General features: G+C 36.5%; 3 protein-coding genes and 1 long non-coding RNA gene across 8 annotated transcripts; 3 read left to right on the top strand and 1 right to left on the bottom strand.

Annotated features, from left to right (window-relative positions):
* Positions 1–1,156: 1,156 nt before the first annotated feature.
* LOC135674069 (cullin-3A-like) lies at positions 1,157–9,557 on the top strand. 2 transcript variants are annotated; one of them, XM_065183517.1, is made up of 3 exons: positions 1,372–1,496; positions 4,252–4,445; positions 7,432–9,557. In XM_065183517.1, the coding sequence occupies exon 3, from the start codon at positions 7,445–7,447 to the stop codon at positions 9,470–9,472; it is 2,028 nt and encodes a 675-aa protein (XP_065039589.1). In that variant the 5' UTR covers positions 1,372–1,496; positions 4,252–4,445; positions 7,432–7,444; the 3' UTR covers positions 9,473–9,557. The 2 variants fall into 2 exon arrangements, with proteins under 2 accessions (XP_065039588.1, XP_065039589.1); XM_065183516.1 differs by lacking the exon at positions 4,252–4,445 and having other exon boundaries at positions 1,157–1,496.
* Positions 9,558–10,342: 785 nt separating this feature from the next.
* LOC135674067 (uncharacterized) lies at positions 10,343–18,223 on the top strand. Of its 3 annotated transcripts, none has more exons than XM_065183513.1 (8): positions 10,343–10,473; positions 10,544–10,867; positions 12,293–12,374; positions 12,957–13,102; positions 14,452–14,565; positions 15,950–16,081; positions 16,534–16,647; positions 17,953–18,223. In XM_065183513.1, exons 1-8 carry the CDS (start codon positions 10,420–10,422, stop codon positions 17,980–17,982), a joined length of 996 nt encoding a protein of 331 aa, XP_065039585.1. In that variant the 5' UTR covers positions 10,343–10,419; the 3' UTR covers positions 17,983–18,223. The 3 variants fall into 3 exon arrangements, with proteins under 3 accessions (XP_065039585.1, XP_065039584.1, XP_065039586.1); XM_065183512.1 differs by having other exon boundaries at positions 12,954–13,102; XM_065183514.1 differs by having other exon boundaries at positions 12,954–13,102; positions 16,514–16,647.
* Positions 18,224–19,739: 1,516 nt separating this feature from the next.
* Positions 19,740–21,455, bottom strand: LOC103972943 (myb-related protein 306). Of its 2 annotated transcripts, XM_009387364.3 has the most exons (3): positions 20,707–21,455; positions 20,496–20,625; positions 19,740–20,419 (listed from the first exon to the last, which is right to left on the bottom strand). In XM_009387364.3, the coding sequence occupies exons 1-3, from the start codon at positions 20,837–20,839 to the stop codon at positions 19,900–19,902; spliced, it is 783 nt and encodes a 260-aa protein (XP_009385639.2). In that variant the 5' UTR covers positions 20,840–21,455; the 3' UTR covers positions 19,740–19,899. The 2 variants fall into 2 exon arrangements, with proteins under 2 accessions (XP_009385639.2, XP_065039587.1); XM_065183515.1 differs by having other exon boundaries at positions 20,496–21,455.
* LOC135674068 (uncharacterized) lies at positions 21,226–21,612 on the top strand. The gene is made up of 2 exons (XR_010513498.1): positions 21,226–21,365; positions 21,454–21,612. It is a non-coding gene; the product is annotated as an uncharacterized LOC135674068 (long non-coding RNA).

Here is a 21,612-nt window from a genome sequence, read left to right as displayed (position 1 = left end):
TTTAGTTATTCTTCTACAAATATGATGTTTACATTTTAGTATAATAATCATGATAATTTATCCATAACTCTTTTTTTTTCCCATGCATTTCATGTAGGATTGTACGAACATTATACATTATTGCTAATAGTTTGCATGTATATGTCAAAAGAGTGTACAGCTTAAGTAAAACAGATAGTATCATTATTCAGTCAGTCCATTTCTGTCATTTGTCTTACGAGAGTTTGATGTTTATTTTAATTTTCTTTTACATTTGACATTTTTGTTGGTGTTAATTCGAGTTTGTCCTTAGGCAAATAGAGGTCATTATTGTTTATTCGTACCTTCGTTTATTTATTTATCAGAATTTTTTAAAAAAAATTAATTTAAAAAAAGTTTCTCATATACTACCTCTATTTCTAAAATTATTTTCAAATCACTCGATATTTGAAAAAAAGATAATTTTGTCTCTATGCTTTCACCTGGTTATTTTCGTGCTTAAGCCTCTTACATTTAGCACATCATGTTGTCCTAGGGCTCTCACTCTTCTTTTGTCTCCTTTATTCACCCCTAATTACTTCTATACCTATAAACCCTCCTTCACTCCTCTCACCCTTATTTGTCTCACGTAATTATCCTCATTCCTCTCACATTTTCCTTTAATACTATTATTGTCCCCTTTGCCTAGGTCGATGACGGGGTTGATGGAAACGATAAGCAAAGGAGTGGGAGTCTTATATAACCAAGGACAAATGATGGCGAGTGAAAGAATATCTTTGAAGAATTTTTAAAAATAATCTTTAACAAAAGGAGTATCGTTTAAGAATTTTTAAAAATAGAAGTGTTCCGAGATTTGTTTCAAAAATATCTTTTATTTTTAAATTTATTTATACATATTATAATACCAAGGTTGCGAAAAGTTTACCTGATATAGTTTGAAATGCCACGTGATTTAGTTAAATAATTAAGTTCATCACCGTCATCAAAATAAAATTAAATAAACTAGAAAAGTAATAATCCCAATTACTTGAATTTTATTGCACTATTATAGTTTAATTTCTCGTATTTCCATCCAATTCAACCTACATATTATATTATTTTGGTTATTTGTTCATTTCCAGGCCAAGAAGCAACCTTCGAATTGACTTAAACATGACAACACAAAAAGAAAGGAACAACGTGAAGCAATCGCCAACTCTTCTCTTCGCCTCCTCTCGCGCTTCTCGATTTCTCCCTTTTGTTTCATCCTCACCACCCGACAAAAAAAGCCGCCGTTTTGCCTCCCCTCTTTCTCTTCCCCGAATCCATATCTCGTTCTTGGAACCCTAATACCCTCCCCGCCCTCGTTCTCCAACGATGAGCGCTCAGAGGAAGCGGAACTTCAAGATCGAGGCGTTCAAGCATCGGGTGGATCTCGACCCCAAGTATGCCGAGAAGACATGGAAGGTGCTTGAGCACGCCATCCACGAGATCTACAACCACAACGCCAGCGGCCTTAGCTTTGAAGAGCTCTACAGGTACCTGGCTTGAGTGTATCATCCTTGTTTTTCATCGTTCACCTTGAAGTCCCGTTTTGGTCTGTCAGACGTATCATCGAGCATGTCTCTGATGGTGTGTACTGAGTCAGATTTTACTTTGTTATATTTTCGTGCTGGCTATTAGTTATTGGTATTATTCCTTTATCGGCTTGAGGATATCAAGAAGGTGTCGTATTTGCTTGCTATAGCATTGTATAACATTGCACTGCTTTCCCTTTCTGTAAATTTTGAAAGGTAAAATGAAGGTTTATTTTAACACTGCAAGAATAGCTGCCTTACTACCATTGGTAAATAAGGATGCCACCTTTTCAATAAGCTTGCAACACTTCACAAGCAAGACAATATGAGCGAATTGAGAGTCAAACATGATCCCTGACAAATATGTTCGGAGCAAATGTACTTTGATTTCCATCCTCATGTCTGAGTTTCTTCATCTCGAGAAGACTTTTTATGGGAACCAAAATGTGTTCCCTGGTTTGCAGTAGATTGGCAACCTTATCAATAACAATGGCTTGCACCTACCTCTTTGCTTCCTCCTTGTTGTTGAGGTTCTCGTCTAACTTAAATGCTTGCTTATTATTAGAGAAATGAAATCATGTGATAGCGTCTTCCTGCGGATGTTTTAACCTAGGATGACAAGTACCTAAGCTATATGGCTTTGAAAACTCATTGCAAGGAGTCTGTGCATGTTGATAGTGCAACATGTTGTGCTGCCTTTGTACTCCAACGAAAAGCAGTTGATAGAGAAGACATATATCGAACTGCTTCCTTGTACATTTTGGGATTTCGCCCATTAAGACTTGCCATATCCAATTAACTAAGAGTATTTGGATGAAGGATTAAATGCAACCTGTACTGGTAAGTATGAACCATTATTTATCCGTTGGACAGCCAATCGGAACGTGGACAAGATGATTTTGCCTATTTCGGTCCGGTATGGTTTGTACAGCTTGGTAACCATACTATACCATCTTATCGAGTGATAAGAAGACAAATACTAGTATTCTTATCCTTTTTAAAAAAAAATTAGATAGTTATCCCGATTATATTTTTCTTTTTCTTTTTCTTCTTATTCTTTTCTTTTTCTCTTTTTGTTCATCCTCTCTCCCCTTCCTCTTCCTCCAGCTCGCCACATTGCTGTCTCCTCTCTGCAGTGTCACTTTTGTCTCCTATTGGTGCGCATCACCACTTCCTCATCCTCTGTCGCCTCCACCTCTTCCACCTCCTCCCCTCCCGTCACTCTCTCTCTCTCTCTCTCTCTCTCTCTCTCTCTCTCTCTTTCTCTCTCTCTCTCACTGATTCAGCTGGTAGCGACCCATTTTGAATGTAGATATGTCAAACTGCATCGGTATTATGCTGGGCTGACTGCTGACTGGTATTAGCATCGGAGCAAGATTTTAATCCTTACTCGCATGTTTGTTGATCAGTGTCGCTAGTACTTTCCATGCATGTCTCACAAAGCCCAATTTCATCTTACATAAGAGACTTCTAAGAAGGCTTTTGATAGATGAAACTTCTAAGAAGTTTCATTCTACAAGTTACTTCAGTGTTAAATTTTGTCAGTTTATCAACTATTAATTTCTTAACAGTACTCAGTATAGCTTTTCTGAAATCTGAAAAATCTGTTACCATCTTTCTGCGTCTCAGTGCCCAATGGATAGAGTCTTGATTAACATTTACAAATGAATATCGTTGTCATAACTGACTTTGTGAATTATCTCTACCTCTTTTCTAGCAAGCAGTAAGCATCCACATACATGAAAACATTCAAAATGCTTTTATTCTTTTGTTTCCTGTAAACATATTATACTCGTAGGAACACTTACTAACCTCACTTTCTTGGAGATAGACAAATATTCCATGCTCGAGTGCTTTTTTTCATGTCATAACATATAATGCCTTCATTGATTAATAAATCTTATTATTTAACATAAAAAATTTCTAGCTGTTACATTTCTACATATACACTTTCTAGATATTTCATTGATAAATGCTATTATGTTCATTTGATGTCTTTTGACTTTAATGTCTTGGAAAAGTTAGCTAACGTTACAAGTGAAGAAGAAGATGGTTGTCAGTAATTTTCGTAGCGGCATATTTACTCATATAAGTTACTGCAAGAGCCTCATTTTGTGCCTCCTCAATCTTGCAATCTACTTTCTGGCTTTTGTATATTGTGACTTCACCCAAATTGTAGATGTTGAGATACCTGTGGAGTCGTCATTGATCAATTAATGTAGAAATTAAATGCTAATGTTGAGCATTTATGTTTTCTTGACTTCAAATTTGTTATATTTGAACCCATTCTTTCTGCCTTGTTCTTTGTTCAATTTCATATGACTTTGTCGTTTGACAATACACCCACCTAATCATCACTTTGTCAAATCATTGAGTTGTTTGCATTTGTAAGCCTTTTCCTTCTTATTATTCACCTTGGTCTTTAAATTTCTTTATTTTATTTTTAGGTTTGGTGGTTATAATATAATCACAATTATTTTTTTTTTTCAGTGATTTAAAAGGGTGCTCGAGCGCTCTCCTAAGTACTCGAGTGAGGTGAGGCGAGGCCCGAGCACCTCGTTTAAGGGCCAGGTAGGGCGCTTTAATGAGGCACTGCCTGGGCGCTTCGGACGAGTGCCCGACTGATATAAGGCGATCGAACTAGACTTAAATATGGTTCAGTTAAATTTTTGTTAGTTGGTTCGATTGAATGAACTAATGCATGCAGTTATAGCAGCACACAACCCCGACTCCCAACTTTATGCACACATCTCTCTCTATTTTTGCCATCGAAGATTTCACCCTTTGAGTTCGTCGCTGATGATTTCTTCCTCTGCTTTCGTCCCCGACGGTTTCTCCCCTTGCCACTGAGTCTTCCTCCGTCGCCAATCGAGTCTTCTCAGCTTCTGCTACTATCCGCGACTTCTCACTGTTAGTCTCTACTCTTCCCTACTACTATTAGTAGTAAATATACTATTAACAGTAGATTATTAATTACTATACAAAATAATCTTTATTTATTAGATTAATAATATATTATTTAGATTTTAACATTGCTAATCTTTGTTTATTTAAAATTATTATTAGGGTTTTAGGATAAATGACAAGTATATAAAGCAATTTAATAGATTCTTCAACGAATTCAAAAAAGGATCATGCATAGAAATATAATTATCTAAAGGATCCTAAAGAGCCTAATGTAGTTATTTATATCTTTTGTGATAAGACTACTAGAGGTGATATTTTTCATGTAAAGCAGCATCTAGTAGGAAATTTCAAGAATGTAGCAGCTTGTAAGAAGTGACCACTTGAGGTAAAAGAAGAGCTGCTGGCTCATATGAATGAAAAAAGATGCAAAAGAATGGATCTTATGATATTTTACTGGAGAATAATGTTGAACATATCAGGGATGATGAAGAAGAAGATTATTTTGAGAGTGTCAACCCAAGTGGGAAAAAAGTACGTGACAAAAACTGTAAAGAAGCTATGGTTACTAAGAAGGGTAAAAAAAGACTGATGGAGGAGGCTCAAAATTAAGATAAATAAATATAAGTGATTCTTGTGATAAAGAAATAAGGGGAAGAACAATTTAGCACATTGCTCGCTTCTTCTATTAGGCTAGCCTTCCCCTTAGTATAACTCGTTTAGACAGTTTTAAGGTGATGATTGAAGTTATTGAAAGATATGATGGGGGATTAAAACCTCTAAGTTATTATGAGATGTGGGTTTCATTGTAGAAAAAAGAGTTGGATTATATAAATAACTTACTAAAGAGCCACAAAGAATCATGAGTAAAACATAGTTGCTCTTTTATGTCAGATGTTTGAACCGACAGAAGGCGCATGAGTTTAATTAATTTTATGGTTAATAGTTCTTTAGGAACTATGTTTGTGAAGTCAATAGATACATCATCCTTTGTGAAATCTAGAGAAAAGATATATGATTTACTTAACAAGTTCGTCTAAGTTATAACCGACAATGGAAGCAACTATGTATTAGATGGTAAGATTCATCTTTTGAATTTTTTAATTACTTTGTCTTTAATTAAATGGAAGATGTATTAAACTCCTAAGTCTTATCATTTTTATTATCTTTTGTCTCAGGTAAATTACTTGAAACAAAAAGATAACACTTATATTGGACTTCATGTGTGGCATATTATACTGATTTAATGTTGGAGGATATTGAAAAGATTTCTGAAATCAAGAAAACTTTAAAAAGGACAATCTTTGTTGTTGGATTTTTCTATAATTATGCTGGGGCTATGAATATGATGAGATAATTCATAGGCAATAAGGAATTTGTGAGATATGGTGTCACCCGATTTGCTACTTCCTCTTGACATTACAGAGCATGCATCGTCAAAAACATAACCTGAGAAACATGTTTACCTTGGAGAAATGGGTGATAAGCAAATGGGCAAAAGAAGCAAAAGGCAAGAGGGCTAGTGATATCATTAATGTCATCCTTTTGGAATCTTATATTTTATATATTAAAGGTAATGAGCCCTCTTGTTCGAGTCATTCAGTTGGCGGAAAATAAAATTGAGCCTGGAATTAGATATATTTTTGAGGCTATAGATAGAGCAAATGAGATGATTCAAAAGTCTTTTAATGGAAATAAAAAAAATATGAGAAAATATTTATAATTATCGACGAAAGATGAAATTGTCAGCTTGATTATCCCTTACATGTAGTAGGATATTATTTGAACCCAGAATTCTTTTATAAGATCACATTCGTTGGGTTTGATGGAGAAGTTCTGAATGAGTTATATCAGTGCACTGTAGATTATCCCTTTCGGTGTAAGATAAGATTATTCATAAATTATCTTTATATAAGAATACTGATGGCTTTTTTGGAATTCCAATGGTAATTTGATCAAGGACAATTATATCCCCAGGTATTAATAATTTGATATAATTAATTTCGTTTATAGTATGTTATTATGTTATTGCTAATAATAAAATAAATTTTGCAACCGAATGGTGGAGTTTATTTGGAAATTTCACCCCTAACTTGCAGCAATTTGCTATCTAAATACTTAGTTTGACATGTAGTGCTACGGGTTGTGTGCGAAACTGGAGTATCTTTGAGCATGCATTGATCACAGAATATTTTAATTTATTTTTTTAGATAGATGTATTAATATATTTTTATATTATATGACATGACAGATTCACTAAAAGAGAAGAAATCGGTTAGAGGATCAACAAGTACACGATCTTGTTTATATAAAGTATAATCAAGCTTTGAAGGCTCGTCATGATTTGCGAAATAGAATTGATCCAATCTCATTACAAGACATTGATGATGCAAATGAGCAGTTGGTGGGAGAAATAAGTACGAACTTGCAAGATGTTGAAGATGAATTTGTATTTAAAGATGATAGCTTGACATGGGGAGATGTAGTAAGAGCTTCAAGTGCTGAAGAATTACAAACATATACAAGACGACAAAGAGAAAAATGAGTGCAACAACATCAAGTTCGGTTCTTGTTATTGCTGAAGAGAATGAAACATATTTTGATAAAAAAGAAGAAGGACAAGAGGAAGAGAATAAATTCATTCAAGGTGAATTGTTTAAAAATGACGACGATGTTGATTATGATGATGAATGACTTTGATGTAAAACTTTATTGTTTAGAATTTTGAGTCTATTGACATTTTTGTTATTACGAGATGGATAATGTGACTTGGTACTTTAAATCTTTTTAATTTAATATCATATTTTTATTTAAATAATTATATTTATTAATTATATTATTTTTTTTATATTTTAATATTTTAGAGCGCATCTGTGCTTAGCGCCTCGATCATTTTGGGACCTTGGCGCCTGTTGACACCTAACACTTTTTAAATTATTATTATTTTTTTCATCCAACTGCTTTTTTTAATTTGAGCTTCTTATGAATATAGGAATGCTTACAATATGGTGCTCCACAAACATGGAGAAAAATTGTACTCTGGACTTATGACCACCATGACATGGCACCTAAAGGAAATATCACAATCAATTGAGGCTGTTCAGGGTGATCTATTTCTTGAGGAACTGAACAGAAAATGGGGAGAACACACCAAGGCATTGCAAATGATCCGAGATATACTGATGTACATGGATAGGACATTCATTACCAGTTCCCGTAAGACGCCAGTATATGAACTAGGACTGAATCTGTGGAGAGATAATATCATTCGTTCCAGCAAAATTCAGGACAGGCAACTTAATACAATTCTTGAGCTTATACATAAAGAGCGCACGGGTGAAGTTATTAATCGAGGATTGATGAGGAATATAACAAAGATGCTAATGGATCTGGGATCTTCAGTGTATCAAGAAGATTTTGAGAAGCCCTTTCTGGACGTTTCAGCTAGTTTTTATAGTGGCGAGTCCCAGCAGTTCATTGAGTGCTGCAATTGTGGTGAGTACTTAAAAAAAGCTGAGAGACGGCTCAATGAAGAGATGGAGAGGGTTTCTCAATACTTGGATACAAAAACTGAACCAAAAATTATTTGTGTTGTAGAGAAGGAGATGATTGCTAACCACATGAAACAATTGGTCCATATGGAGAACTCTGGCCTTGTTAATATGCTTGTAGATGATAGGTATGAAGACTTAATCAGAATGTACAATTTGTTCCAGCGAGTTACTGAAGGCCTTCGGTTGATAAGAGATCTCATGACTTCACATCTTCGAGAAACTGGGAAGCAGTTAGTAACAGATCCAGAGAGATTGAAGGATCCTGTGGACTTTGTTCAGCGACTTCTGAATGAAAAGGATAAGTATGATAAGATCATCGCCGCAGCATTTAATAATGACAAGTCTTTCCAAAATGCCTTAAATTCTTCTTTTGAATATTTCATCAATCTCAATAGCCGATCTCCAGAGTTTATTTCCCTATATGTCAATGACAAACTCCATAAAAATTTGAAAGGTGTCAGTGAAGAGGATGTAGAGATTGTTCTCGACAAAGTGATGATGCTCTTTAGGTACTTACAAGAGAAGGACATCTTTGAGAAATATTACAAGCAACACCTGGCAAAGCGGCTCCTTTCTGGGAAGATAGTTTCAGATGATGCCGAGAGAAATCTGATAGTGAAGCTCAAGACCGAATGTGGCTATCAGTTTACCTCTAAACTCGAAGGCATGTTTACAGATATGAAGACCTCCCAGGACACCATGCAAGGATTTTATGCCAGTCAAGGTTTCGAAGCTGGGGAAGGTCCTACCCTGGTCGTGCAGGTTCTCACAACTGGATCGTGGCCAACCCAACCTAGTGCTGCATGTAACCTTCCAGCTGAAATTCTTGGTGTATGTGACAAGTTTCGAGCATATTATCTTGGAACCCATAGTGGCCGGCGGTTGACATGGCAAACCAACATGGGAACAGCTGACCTGAAGGCCACTTTTGCTAAGGGTCAGAAGCATGAGCTGAATGTTTCTACCTATCAGATGTGCATTCTCATGCTGTTCAATTCAGTAGACCGGCTGAGCTGTAAAGAAATTGAACAGGCAACTGCAATACCATCACAAGATCTCAAGCGATGCCTTCAGTCTCTTGCTTGTGTTCTGGGCAAGAATGTTCTCCGTAAGGTTCCAATGAGCAAGGACATAGCCGAGGATGATATCTTCTCCATCAACGACAAGTTCATGAGCAAGTTCTTCAAGATCAAGATTGGCACAGTCACCGCGCAGAAGGAATCAGAGCCAGAGAAGCAGGAGACTCGCCAGCAGGTGGAGGAAGACAGGAAACCTCAGATCGAGGCAGCAATAATCAGGGTCATGAAGGCCCGACGGGTTACGGGTTACAACAGCATTGTGACGGAGGTGACCAAGCAGTTGCAGCCACGTTTCCTGCCGAACCCTGTCGTGATTAAGAAGAGGATCGAGTCTCTGATTGAGCGGGAATTCTTGGAGAGGGACGAGGGTGACAGGAAGTTGTATCGTTATCTCGCCTAGACTTAGATGTGGACTCCATCGAGTATCTAATTGAAATTTCGCATGTCTATATGATTGCTTGTTAATTATGATCTTATTTCATTCACTTTTGTATTTTTCTTAATTAGTTGCAAAATGTTTATACCCACTAAATTCAGCTCCAATTCTATCTTTTTTTTTTAATGAACTACTTTTCTTTGGAAATTATTTTTGATAAAAAGTAGTACTCCTTTTTTTGAGTTTTTTCGTCTATTAGTAAGGCAGGAGATTTCTCTCTGTTTCTTTCATTCTTCTTAGGGCTATTTTTCTAAAAATTATCTATATTTGAGATATTTTTCAAAAAGTAGCGTATCCCTAATTTAAAAACTATCTAAATTACTTTTACCTGTTTTAATATTTAGGCCTATTATAGTATTTTTGATCTTTTGCAGTATTTTAGTTGTCACAATATTATAAATGAGTAAATGAAATCAAAACACGCTAGAATCATTTGATATATTATGCATATTATGATTTAAATATATATTTATTATAATTTAAGACAAACATCACTCAAATACAAATTAAATATTAACTTGTTATAGTGTTTTGACCACTATAATAAGAATACTGTAAAATCTATTTAAAAATGTTATAAATAATCAAAATAAATTTTTTACCTCAATTAAATCAATTATAAAACTAAAAACATGATATCTTAGTGGTCTTCAAGTAATAATAAATAAAAGACACAATATGATATTATTTATATTTTTTATGTTTATAGTATTTTCGGCATCTCAATAAAACCTGTAAATATTATTTAAAAATACTATAAATGAGTTAAATAATAATATTATAATAATTAAAAATTAATAAAAAAAATTAGCAAATTACAAATATTACGATTACTATACAAGTTATTGAGCCTACCACGGCACAAATATTGCATACGCCCTGTCTCTCTTTCTCTCTCTCTCTCTCTCTCTATGGCGACAGAGGTCGACGAACTCCTAGGGTTTCTGTCCGCCCCTTCCCTCCAAGTAATCTCTCTCTCTCTCTCTCTCTCTCTCTCTCTCTCTCTCGGTATCTAATAACGGATTGGTTCTCCAGGTGAAGAAGGCGGCGGTCGACATCGTCCGAGGGCTTACTGGCTCTGATGATGGCCTCGGCCCCCTCGCCGCCCGCGCCGACATCGCCCTGCCTCCGATCGCTCGCCTTATCCGCGACGATCCCGAGCTCGCGGCACCGGCTGCCGAAGCCCTCATTAACCTCTCCCAGGATCCTGCTATCGCCGAGAAGCTCATCGCCCTCGGGACGGTTCCGACAGCCTTGGACGTTCTTTACAAGCACGGCGATCCCAATCTCTCACGCCTCCTTGTTATGCTCCTTGCCAATCTCACGCAGGTCGATTCCGGCGCTAGTGCCCTCCTTCAGGTCCATCTCGAACCAAGTCATCCTTGTTTATTTGGAACAAGAATATCCATCTTTTTTAAGCAATATGGCTTGGGTTGGCGGTGATTGGTTTGGTTTTGTATTAGAGATAAGTAGCACCTCGTGGCTCTCAATAGTGGATGGAGCTCTCGGTATGCTTTTGTGCAACGATTGGTGAGTTTGACTGTTGGAGTGTAATGAAAAGGCTATTGTTAAGTGGATACGCAAATGTTGCTTGCTTCTTGACCATGAAAACTAAGATGTCTACAGAAATCAATTCCTGTGATAAATCTGGGGGAGTTCATCAGTTTTTAACATACTTTATGTTGTATTTATGTATAATATAAAGAATATTATCTGATTTCAATACTTTCGTTTCTTTTTATTATTATATATATGTAATGTCAAGAAAAAAAGAAGAATAATGGTATGGGAAATATTTTCAATTGATGAGGTGTGTCCAATTAATAATCATAAATAGACATTGAATGAATCAATGTTATGTATAATGTGAAATGTTAATTATCTTCTTCTAATATTCTCTCTTTATTATCCAAAAGTTGGCTTAAATTAGTGAATAAGATTGGATTGGAGACACTGTTAGTCACATGTTAAACAAGTATCCTAGGGATATAATTTCCATGTAGCCTTCTGCTACTTACGTGGGGAAATTGCTATTTTAAAGATATTTTTTGGAAAAGCTTGCTTAATATCTTGATTTTTATGTCTTCTAATTCCTTCTAATTTCATATCCTATAAGATGGTAAAATCTTACCATAACAAGTAGCTATTGTGTACCTTTCTTCCAGTAACTCTGCCTTGGAGAGTGTTTTCTTTTACATAAATTATAATACAAATAACAAAGTCATAATGGCGATTGGTACATCAAGAATGTCGTCAGATGTTGTTGAGATGGAGAGCTTAGGTGGTCACGTGGGTTGTTGAACAATAAAAACATTGTTTTGACATGTAAAATAAGAGAGATGTGTAGGGGTTAATTATTGGGGTATTTGTTCCTTATTGGTACACAAAGAGGCAAGGGAGAAAAGGAGACAAATTAAAATAATAAGTGGGATGGGGATATCAAGTGCAAGGCATATAAGCTAAATTCTTTGATTATGAAGAAATCTATTCTGGTGAATAGAACAAACTGGTGCCAAATGGCTCCATCTATTTGTTTTCTGATTGTGATTTTGTACAATTTGACACTTCTCATCTGAATTTATTTTTGCTTATCACTTGAATAATCTTATTATTATTTTGATAAAGAATTCTCATACTATAGTCCACCATATATGCATGACTTTATCCTAATGTTTATTATAATATCAAGGGGAGATGTTATTGCCATGAAATTTTTTCCTTGTTGCATTATTTACTATAGTAGTTTGGATATATATGGCACTTTATACATACTAAACTTTTCAGATTGGAGATGATAAGATGGAGGGTTTGTATATCTCAAAGCTTGTCAGATCATTCTGTAGGTCATCTTCTGGTGAATCAAAAGGTAATTTCTTTCTCTAATGTCATATTTGATGCAGCAAACATTTCTTTACTTCCTTTCATTTTCAATCTTGCTGGTGATCTTGATCATCGGTCGGGTTTTTCGTTTGATGGATAGAATATGCAGCACCTCAGTTCTCTGTAAATTTTTTGAGTCTTTAATTAACACTTCATCTTTTTGTGCTGTTCTATTTCTGATAAATGGAACTGGACAATTTTAGTCAGACTCTACTGATTAAATTGTGTTGTGCACAAATCTCATTTTCCTAGTGAATTTGGAGTGAGAAACTGGAAAATTGTCTTAATTTTTCTTGAAGATATAGAAGAATCTATTGTCCTGTTTGTATGGAGGTTTTAATGCTGACTTATGAAGTTCAAATCAACTTTTGTCCTGAAAATTTCTCATCTTAAGTCATGATTTTAAAGTTTTTCTTTCACCTTTTATGTATTGCATTATGGACAACTTTAGTAAGTTATCTTGGCTGCTTGGCCATAATAATGTGTATTGGTTGCTTTCATGTTATGTGTGCCATTCTTGGCGCAAATCAAAGTTACAGTGGACACCTCTTTGTACTTTCTGCAGCAGAAGATACCTTTGAACATGTTGCTTCAGTACTTGTAAATATATCAAAGGTGGAGTCTGGAAGAAAAATTCTTTTGGAACCCAAGCGAGGTCTTCTTAAGCAGGCCATCTGTCAGTTGGATTCTACGAATCCACTGAGAAAAAAAGGAGTATGTATGAGGATTGTATTATTCTTAAAAATTAAATTAAATCTCCTTTGTGTAGTTTGTCTTTTCATCTTCATTTGGTATTAGTGTTATTTTTTGAAAAAATTAGCACTAAGTCTATGATCCAAAAGTATGCAACAAAATCTTGGAAAATAGCTGCTGCTTCCTGTATCTTGCAGATGCTGCTGAACCTGATTCTCTTAACTACATCCTCATTTATGATACTTGTTTATATTGTTTATACCTCTGTTCTTGTTCAGAAAGTTCAGTAACTATAAATTTGTATCTTAACAGTGCTATTAATTTATAGCACTATGAATTGACAATATTGTACCTTTAATCTGGTGGTGCCAATTATTCCTGGGAATCATAAGACATGCAAAAAATAAAAATAAAAAATGCTCATGCATTTGCAAGATACAAATAACAGAACAACACGTATATGTTCCTAGATTTTCTCTGCATTACCCAATTAACAGAATTATGCTAGAAATTTATCTATGGTGTTTCTAAATAGTATTCAAGAATCTGATGTTTGAGGTTTTGTGAGTATTCTTCGTTGTAATTTAGGTGAGTATAAGTGTAGCTGTCATGTTGCGCAGGGGGTATGTGATGGTATGATATAGTTTCATTGTTGGTTGGAACATTCTTGTGCCAGTTGGCGCATGCCAAAATTTAACTTATTCATGTTGTGGAACTTCCGTCAAAATTACTCTTGTGCCAATTTGTAATGATTCATTTCATCCTGTGCCTGTATGTGGTGATAGGGATAACAGTCTTTGAGTGGGAGTAACCTGTTTTATTGTAAAGCTTAGTTTATGAAGAAATCTTTTCTTTTATGATGAGAGTTAAGAAAGGAAAAGTATTATAGAACATTTGTTTTTTCCTTCTTTGGCTGAAATTTTCTGAATGTATTGGTCTTTGGAGTACATTTTGATAAGAATAATGCAGTCAGTTGTATCAAGACTGATCCCGGTTGTTTACTTTTACTAATCCATCAAAATAAGATTCGATTAATTGATACATGTACCAATCTGACTTTGCATTTGTTTCTAGAGATTTTTGTTGAATCATGTGATGAGGGTGTTCACACTTTGAATCAAATTCTTATAGAAAATTTAAAAAGAAAAGAAGGATAATTTCTATCATTTTGAATAATCTGACTTAAGATGGTGATAGGCATATATTTGTGAGGTTGCATATATATTTTTGGTTACTGTCTTACTTGATCTATTCTTTTCTTTTCGGATAGTTGGTTAACGAGTCATATCTGTTTAGTTTTAATAAGTCTTTGCCTTTTTCATTTGGATATTTGTATGTGGAAGAATAAAAAATATGTAAAAAATGTGCAGGTTTCAGGAACCATTCGCAATTGTTGCTTTGAAGCTGACAACCAATTACAAAATTTGCTTTCAGTAGCAGAGTTCCTTTGGCCTGCTCTACTTCTGCCTGTAGCTGGCAATAAGGTAGATGTTAAACCTAGATTGTTGATGATATATGGTTCTCATGTGGAAGCTGAACCTTCTTTTAAACTTTCTTTTCATGTTATGGTCTTCCAAAGTTCCAAGTATCTTTATGCTGAATTTTTGCTCAGTAGAGTTGCTGCTTTAGCTTTAGCAGGCTAAAAGAAGTTGACTTGGTGATATTCTCCAAATGTTGAGGTACACTAGAGGGAAATTACCTTTGTTATTGTAAGAGCTAATTAATTTTGTCACATCATAAACTACCAGATGTTATCCTCAGTTAAAACTCTTCGAGCATGATGCCAGTAGATCTCCTTAGCTTTTTTCTTGTGATATAAGTTGTATGATATGTGTAGATGCAGATTGTGTAAGACATGTTAGTTTGACTAGCAAGATGAAAACCTAAAATAGTCGCTCTTCTAGCCAATAATGATTAACCTTTTGAATTTAAAACAAAAGCTTTGAATCTGGCATTGCATATGATTGGAAATGAATATCAGTACTTTGTTTGGACTAATCATGCGCACCTTGTTTAATTAAGGTTTGCGATGTTGGTCTTTAGTTTTAGATTAACATTGGACTTTTAGATCCGACTTGGATGTGATTGGCTTGAATCAGCTGAATTGGACCATTAGTGGGGTCAAAATCAACTCGGATGGGTCTCAACACCAGTTGGAATCTGCTCAATCAGTTGATATCACTTTGTACCCAGCAGAATCTATTGAGAATTTCTCGGCATACACTGAAAAGAGCCTGGAACAGGGAGATGGAATTGGAATGAACAGGATTATCGCAATCACTTGGATTGGTGCTTGTCCTGGATCTCCTAAATCTACCTGAACCTGTCACATCCAGCTAAACATGTGGGCTAACTCCATCCAGCTCGATGAGGTTCACACTAAATCAGTCAATTTTTCAAACCGTGTTTAGATGCATATGAGATTTATGCACTGAATAGAAAATTCCTTATTTGTTAATGAAATTTTAACTTTTCTGGTTGATGTTTAAATGGTCCTGTCATATCTGCCATAAAAAAATAATGAGTTTATTGCAGTAGACACTGCAGCATGCTCATCTTGTTCCAATGCCTTCCATTCAGGGTTATCGGTTTTCTAGTTTAATGTTTGCTTTTAGGTGCTACAGAATATTGATTGTTTACTAAGTGTTTTAGTTTTCTTTTAGTAAGTGACTTTAAACTTTCTTGTGAACAACTCTTTTCTGCTTCTAATTGAGAAGTTTCTTCAAAATTTCATGTATTTAAATTCAATTCTCTTTAACTAACTTCGAATAGCTCTGTTTTGTAAATTTAACAGACTTGTCTCATGGACCTCACAGTACTAAATATGTTGCTGTTTTGTACCTGTTGTTATTGATTGATCAAGTACAGGTTTACAGTGAGCAAGATATATCAAAAATGCCTCTCGAGCTTGGAAATGCACTTTCTCATGAACGAGAACCAGTTGATGATCCTGAAATTCGTAAACAGTCATTGGAAGCTCTCTACTTGATCTCTTTGCAAGTAAGACCTCTACCAATGACTAATGATTTGTGTTCCAAACTTTTGTCGTGAAATATTACACGTTTGATTTTGATATTGTCACCTATTTTAAGAGGTGTATGTCGCAGAATGCTACAATTTTCAAAACCTAACACAACTTGTAACTACGCTTCCATACTTCTATTAGTTCAATTGAGTTATTCTATTAAGTAGAACATAGTCTGGTATGCTTAGATTACAAATTGATATGCGGCAAAAAGTGCCTTGGTGGCATCCTTAAAATATCAGAATCCATAGAACCAAACTGCATACTAATAATGCAGTAACAATACATTGTATTGATGGACAAAATTAGTGTAATAAAGAAATACAACAGACTGGAATTGAAGAAAGCTTTTAAGTAACTTTGTGTGGACATATATCAATAAAATATATTTTAAAATTTATATCCAGATTTGTTATTATTTCTCCAGGAAGCCGGAAGAAGAGCACTGTGGTCTGTTAATGGGCCACGAATACTGCAAGTTGGGTATGAAGACGAAGACGATCCTAAAGTAATGGAAGCTTATGAATTGATTGGCTCTCTGGTACTATTGCTGACTTATTTGTTGAAAATAAACAATTTTGCTTTCAAAGTTTTTCTTTCCTATGTATTATTGTTTCTTTTGGCATCTCATTCTGGAAACAATGGGAAAATTGCATCAAGGTGATTGTCAAAGATAGTGTGTTTTGATTGTGTTCATTGAAAGTAAAATCAGAATTTGTTAAATATACATTTTTTCTCATCCTTCAGTAAACAAACTTGAGTTTCCACATGTCGATGTTTACAATTCATGGCCTGCCTAAAGAATTGAGCTTGAACAGAATGGTGTTTTCGACTGAACTTCAGGTTCCGTACATCATCACCTATGCCCTGGACTTTGGCCCTAGTGGTTCTGTCGAAACTCAGATTTCCTCTGGTTAACAGACCCAAACTGACAAAGGATCAGTGTTATGTCCCCATGTGGCCCTCATCCCACAATTGTTGTATAACAAGAAGTTATAATGTGCAACTATTTGGGGTCAGCTACATACGTCTTTTGCCATCAGCTACAAAATAATTTTTGATTAAATTAACAGTATTTAAATATTTATTATAGTTTTTAGTAAAATCTGTTTAAGCATTCTTTTACATTCTCCTTGCAATTGTCCCACAATTGTTATATATGAGAAAAATATTCTATATTTATAAGATCATGTATCTAAGAAAATTTATTTATAGCTAGCTTTTCAACTGAGATCATGGACTCATCACAAATGAAAGCAAAACAATTTGGATCAAGTTCATGTGTGGCTGTGGGTGCTGTTACAAGTTTTTAGTATGGACTGATGATGGAATGATAATGGTGAGTGGATGAAAAACTGGGGATATAAAAGTAGTATGTTATATCTGCTTAGGAAGCATCCCTATTGAGTGTGCATGGTTAACAATATGGGTAATAATAGTTGCCTAGCTCTTCCAGACGAGATATTGGGCTGTAACAATATACAATTTTCCACAGCTTGGTTCACTATATCTCTTCATATATATATATATATATATATATATATATATATATATATAAGAGATATATTTGACAAGTTTCACCATGTTCCCTGCAAAGTTGTTCATTGTTAATATTTATTTAAATGGGTTCAGCTTTTCGTTCATGTTGGAACTTTTTCTCTTCATTTTAAGGGGCATTTACTTTTGTTTTGATTCATGATAGTGGTATTGCTACAGAAGGCTGGCAATATTTAATTGCTTGAATCGTGTGTGCGACCTTTTATAATACAGTGCCATTTAGTTTTTGGGTCCCTCATGAGAATATGATTTTCTTTAATCCTGACCCCTATTCTGTTTGTGTCGACAGCTGGTGAGTAATGTTGAAGCTGAACAATGATCATCCTCATAATCAACATAAGTTGGAGACTTCACTTGTCCACAAGTTCTGTTAATTAGATCTGATATCAGATTCATAATGTGGTTCCTATGGGAAGATGATGATACAGTAGGAAGTTTGGTTTTTACCCCAAATAGCTCGCTCATTGTATTAGTGGAAGATAACACACCATTGGTAGTTTCCTGTAGCTATTTATCTTTAAAATGTCTCATTAAATAATGAAATATTTCTTTTACAACCATTTTGATGACATAATTCTACACTAGTATCTACAAATTGCCTATATATTTATCTGCTGTGTCAAGAAATGTTTCTTTGTGAATCTGTCTGATTTATTTATTCTGTGGGACATAAGCTGGCATTTTTTTTTTTGGCTCTATGCTGTTTGACATATAAATAGAAGGCAACTTTTGTAGATAATGGTATGTTCTAAAGCTAGGCCCTGCTTATCTAGCCCTAAAAGCCGATCTCCAAAGTGAACCTAAATCATAATCCACAATGTTCAAACCCAAGTTAATGGTGGTAGAACTATCTAGCCCCATAAATTGATTAAAGTCTTCTCTCATGTTTGATGTTGGATTAGACTCTAGGATTACACTCTTAGCTCTTGTTTTATGCTGTTCAAAGGTATGTTATCTCTTCTTTGAACAACTGCAAGGCCCAAGTCTGCTTAAAAACCGTGGAAGAAGGATATCATTAGTTAGAGTCAGTTGTAATTTGAACCATGAATTTTTTTTTTTGTAATGAATTGCCAAGGGAACCATTCAAAAGCTGCATGCGGAGGAAGTGTAATCCAAATTATACTGCTTGAGCTGGACCAGTTGGTACTGTTGTCATTAATACTTCCTTATCACTGCAGCCTCTACTGAAACATTCAATTCAATGGGGCCATTGATTAGCTTTCTTCATTTTGAACAGGAGTACTTGGACCCCTAAAGAAACTAATAAATTTCCATGTGAAAGTGGTTTCAGTGGATGTTCTCAATCTAATATATCGTGGAGCTTAGCATTTTCTTTGTTCCCACACTAGCGTACACACAGAACCCTGTTGTATGACTGCTTTAGCTGGGCACTTTGTTATATTTGCTAAAAGGATTGAGATGCACTTCCTATCCCTTCTGCCATGAGCTCAGAGTTAGAGCTCAGACCAGTCTTATCCATTCATCTCTCGAGAGAAAGTTGCCTTTCTTAGAGCTCAGATCAGAGCAAAGAAACTTCTTTTCTTCTGAGATGTTGAAAGTTCGATCACAGCTGGATCAAGAAGGGCTGCATTTAATTGCACTTTTTGGTTATGGGTGCATGGAGTGCATGAGAGTATTTTCAGTCCTTTTCTTTGTACAGCACATTTCTGCAAGCACGGATATACCTCTCCACCATCTGGTCAAGTATCGGGAATAATGTGTGGCAGTAAAAGCACTGTCTGCAGAACATTTATTTGTTTCGCTTCGTTTTCTATCTCCAGTATGGCAGTATCATCACTATGTGAATGTTGTGAACTTCGGAACATAACGAAGGCATTACAACAGTAAACCAAACTGGTTTACTGACTCCACTTGGAGTTGTCGAAGAGTCTTAATCGAAACCTCAACTGGTTTGAAAAATGTTTCATCTTCTGAGCTGATGACTTCATGGATCAATACGTACGACAATGGCTTCATTTTGACTTTTGTCTCTGGGTAAACTGGTGATTGCAGATCATGGAGAAACTAAACTGTTTTGGATTCATTACTCCCTCATTCTTCCACTGCACAGCCTCAAGAACCAAGATGATCTCTCCATTTAAGATGATTGATCACAGGTAACAGTCTTCTGCCATAGAATACAATACCTTCTTCTCCCATACCATTGGAGACAGTATACTTTACAATCGAGCTACCTCATATACAGTTTTTGGGCTGCATGAGCACCTACAACCGATCACCACCAGCATCGTCCGTTGCCATGGTTCTCTGACCCTTGCGCAACAGTCTCATCAAACAACCACGACTCCAACAGCGAAAATGGCGTTTGATAAGATGATGGCTGCCGTGACACGACGGAGTTCGATGTGTTGGCCGTTCCTTGGCTCGATGAGGCCGAATCGGCCTGTGTCGTCGTCGACGCCCCGTCGGCTGCGCCGGTAGCCCCGGCTGGATTCCCGGTCCGGCCTTCGAGAAGCCGGGAGATGTTCTCGGCGCTCGACGCGTACGCCGTCCTGCTCGAGTCATCCGACGCGCAATCCGCTGGCTTCTCGATCAACAGGGCCTCGCACAGAGCTCGCCTTGCCTTGTGGATGTCAGTCTGCAGACTCCTCTCCCACTTCCCCCGGGAGATGGATGGCTTCGGGCCGTTCCCGTCGGCTTCGACCTTCCTGAGCTTCTTCTTCAGGTGGGTGTTCCAGTGATTCTTGATATCGTTGTCTGTTCTTTGAGGGAGATAAGAGGCAATGGCTGCCCATCTGCATGGAGCAACACAACAAAGCAGCTAAACTTCAAATCAGGTCAGTATAAGAGACTGTAAGCATAGTGTTCGACCTATTGCCTAGAAGAGCTTGGAGGTGGATTATGATTCTGTTTTCCTGATCGGTGAAGTTGCCGCGCTTGATCCCTGGCCTAAGGTAGTTTGTCCAGCGGAGCCTGCAGCTCTTGCTACATCGCATTAACCCTGGAAGACAGAGAACACAAGGACATGTCAGTAGTTGAACCAAACTAATACTGGATGAACACCATAAGCATCCTAGATCACCAGTATTGGCCGGAACAGCCCTCCAGTTTCCAGGACCATGCTCTTGGATGTAGGAGACCAGGCTTATGTCCTCCTCCGGTGTCCAAGGGCCTTTCTTCACGCCAACCTCTTCGCTGCATGTTGGTGTACTCATCTCTTTCTATGCCTTCTCCTCCTTGGCTCCTCGTCTTCCAGAATTGGGAGGCAAAGACAAGGGTCACATGGTGTTTCTTCTCCAACCATTGGACACATATTTATGCACAAGATAGCTGCCGTCGTGACCCGCTGACCCAACTTGGCTGCACGGAGAGTCCAAGTGCATTTACTCTGAGGCGCTCTACAAAGTCAGATTGCCGGAGGGAAGCTTCCTATCCTCTCTCTCTCTCTCTCTCACTCTCTCTCACTCTCATACACACCATTTACTACAACTATCATGTGTTTAGCTAGGGATGTCTGTGACAGTTGACTCCAACAGATCGGTGAGGTGAGATGAAGACGAAGAAGAAGAGTGCAGCTTATCTGCCATGACCGAGTCTATGCTCGGACAAGATAGAAGCCATGAACTGGTCAACAGCACGAGCTTCGTGGTTGATAGCGGCTCCGGTAACCTCGCTGTCTTCAACAGTCGGGGACAGGTACGTTGCACCTGGAGGAGAGGTGGCGAAGTCCGAGGGGAAGGGGTACGTGCCTCCTCTTTTTCCGCTAGATAACGTGACAGCGTTGTCAGAGTATCAACCTTCTTCTTCTTCTTCTTCTTGCTGCGTACAGCTACTCTGTGTTACACTTGGGGCCTTGCAACTTGAGCCAGTCTCCCGATAAAATATTGGTGCTATAGTGATTTATCAAATCCATTTGTAGGATAGGATTTGAAATTTCATTAGATAAAGTTTAAAAGATGTCAATCAGATAAATTTCAGATGATGTTAA

This window comes from Musa acuminata, chromosome BXJ1-5, assembly GCF_036884655.1.
Source record: "Musa acuminata AAA Group cultivar baxijiao chromosome BXJ1-5, Cavendish_Baxijiao_AAA, whole genome shotgun sequence".
Taxonomy (NCBI): Eukaryota; Viridiplantae; Streptophyta; class Magnoliopsida; order Zingiberales; family Musaceae; genus Musa; species Musa acuminata.
This window is presented reverse-complemented; position numbering and strand designations above follow the sequence as displayed.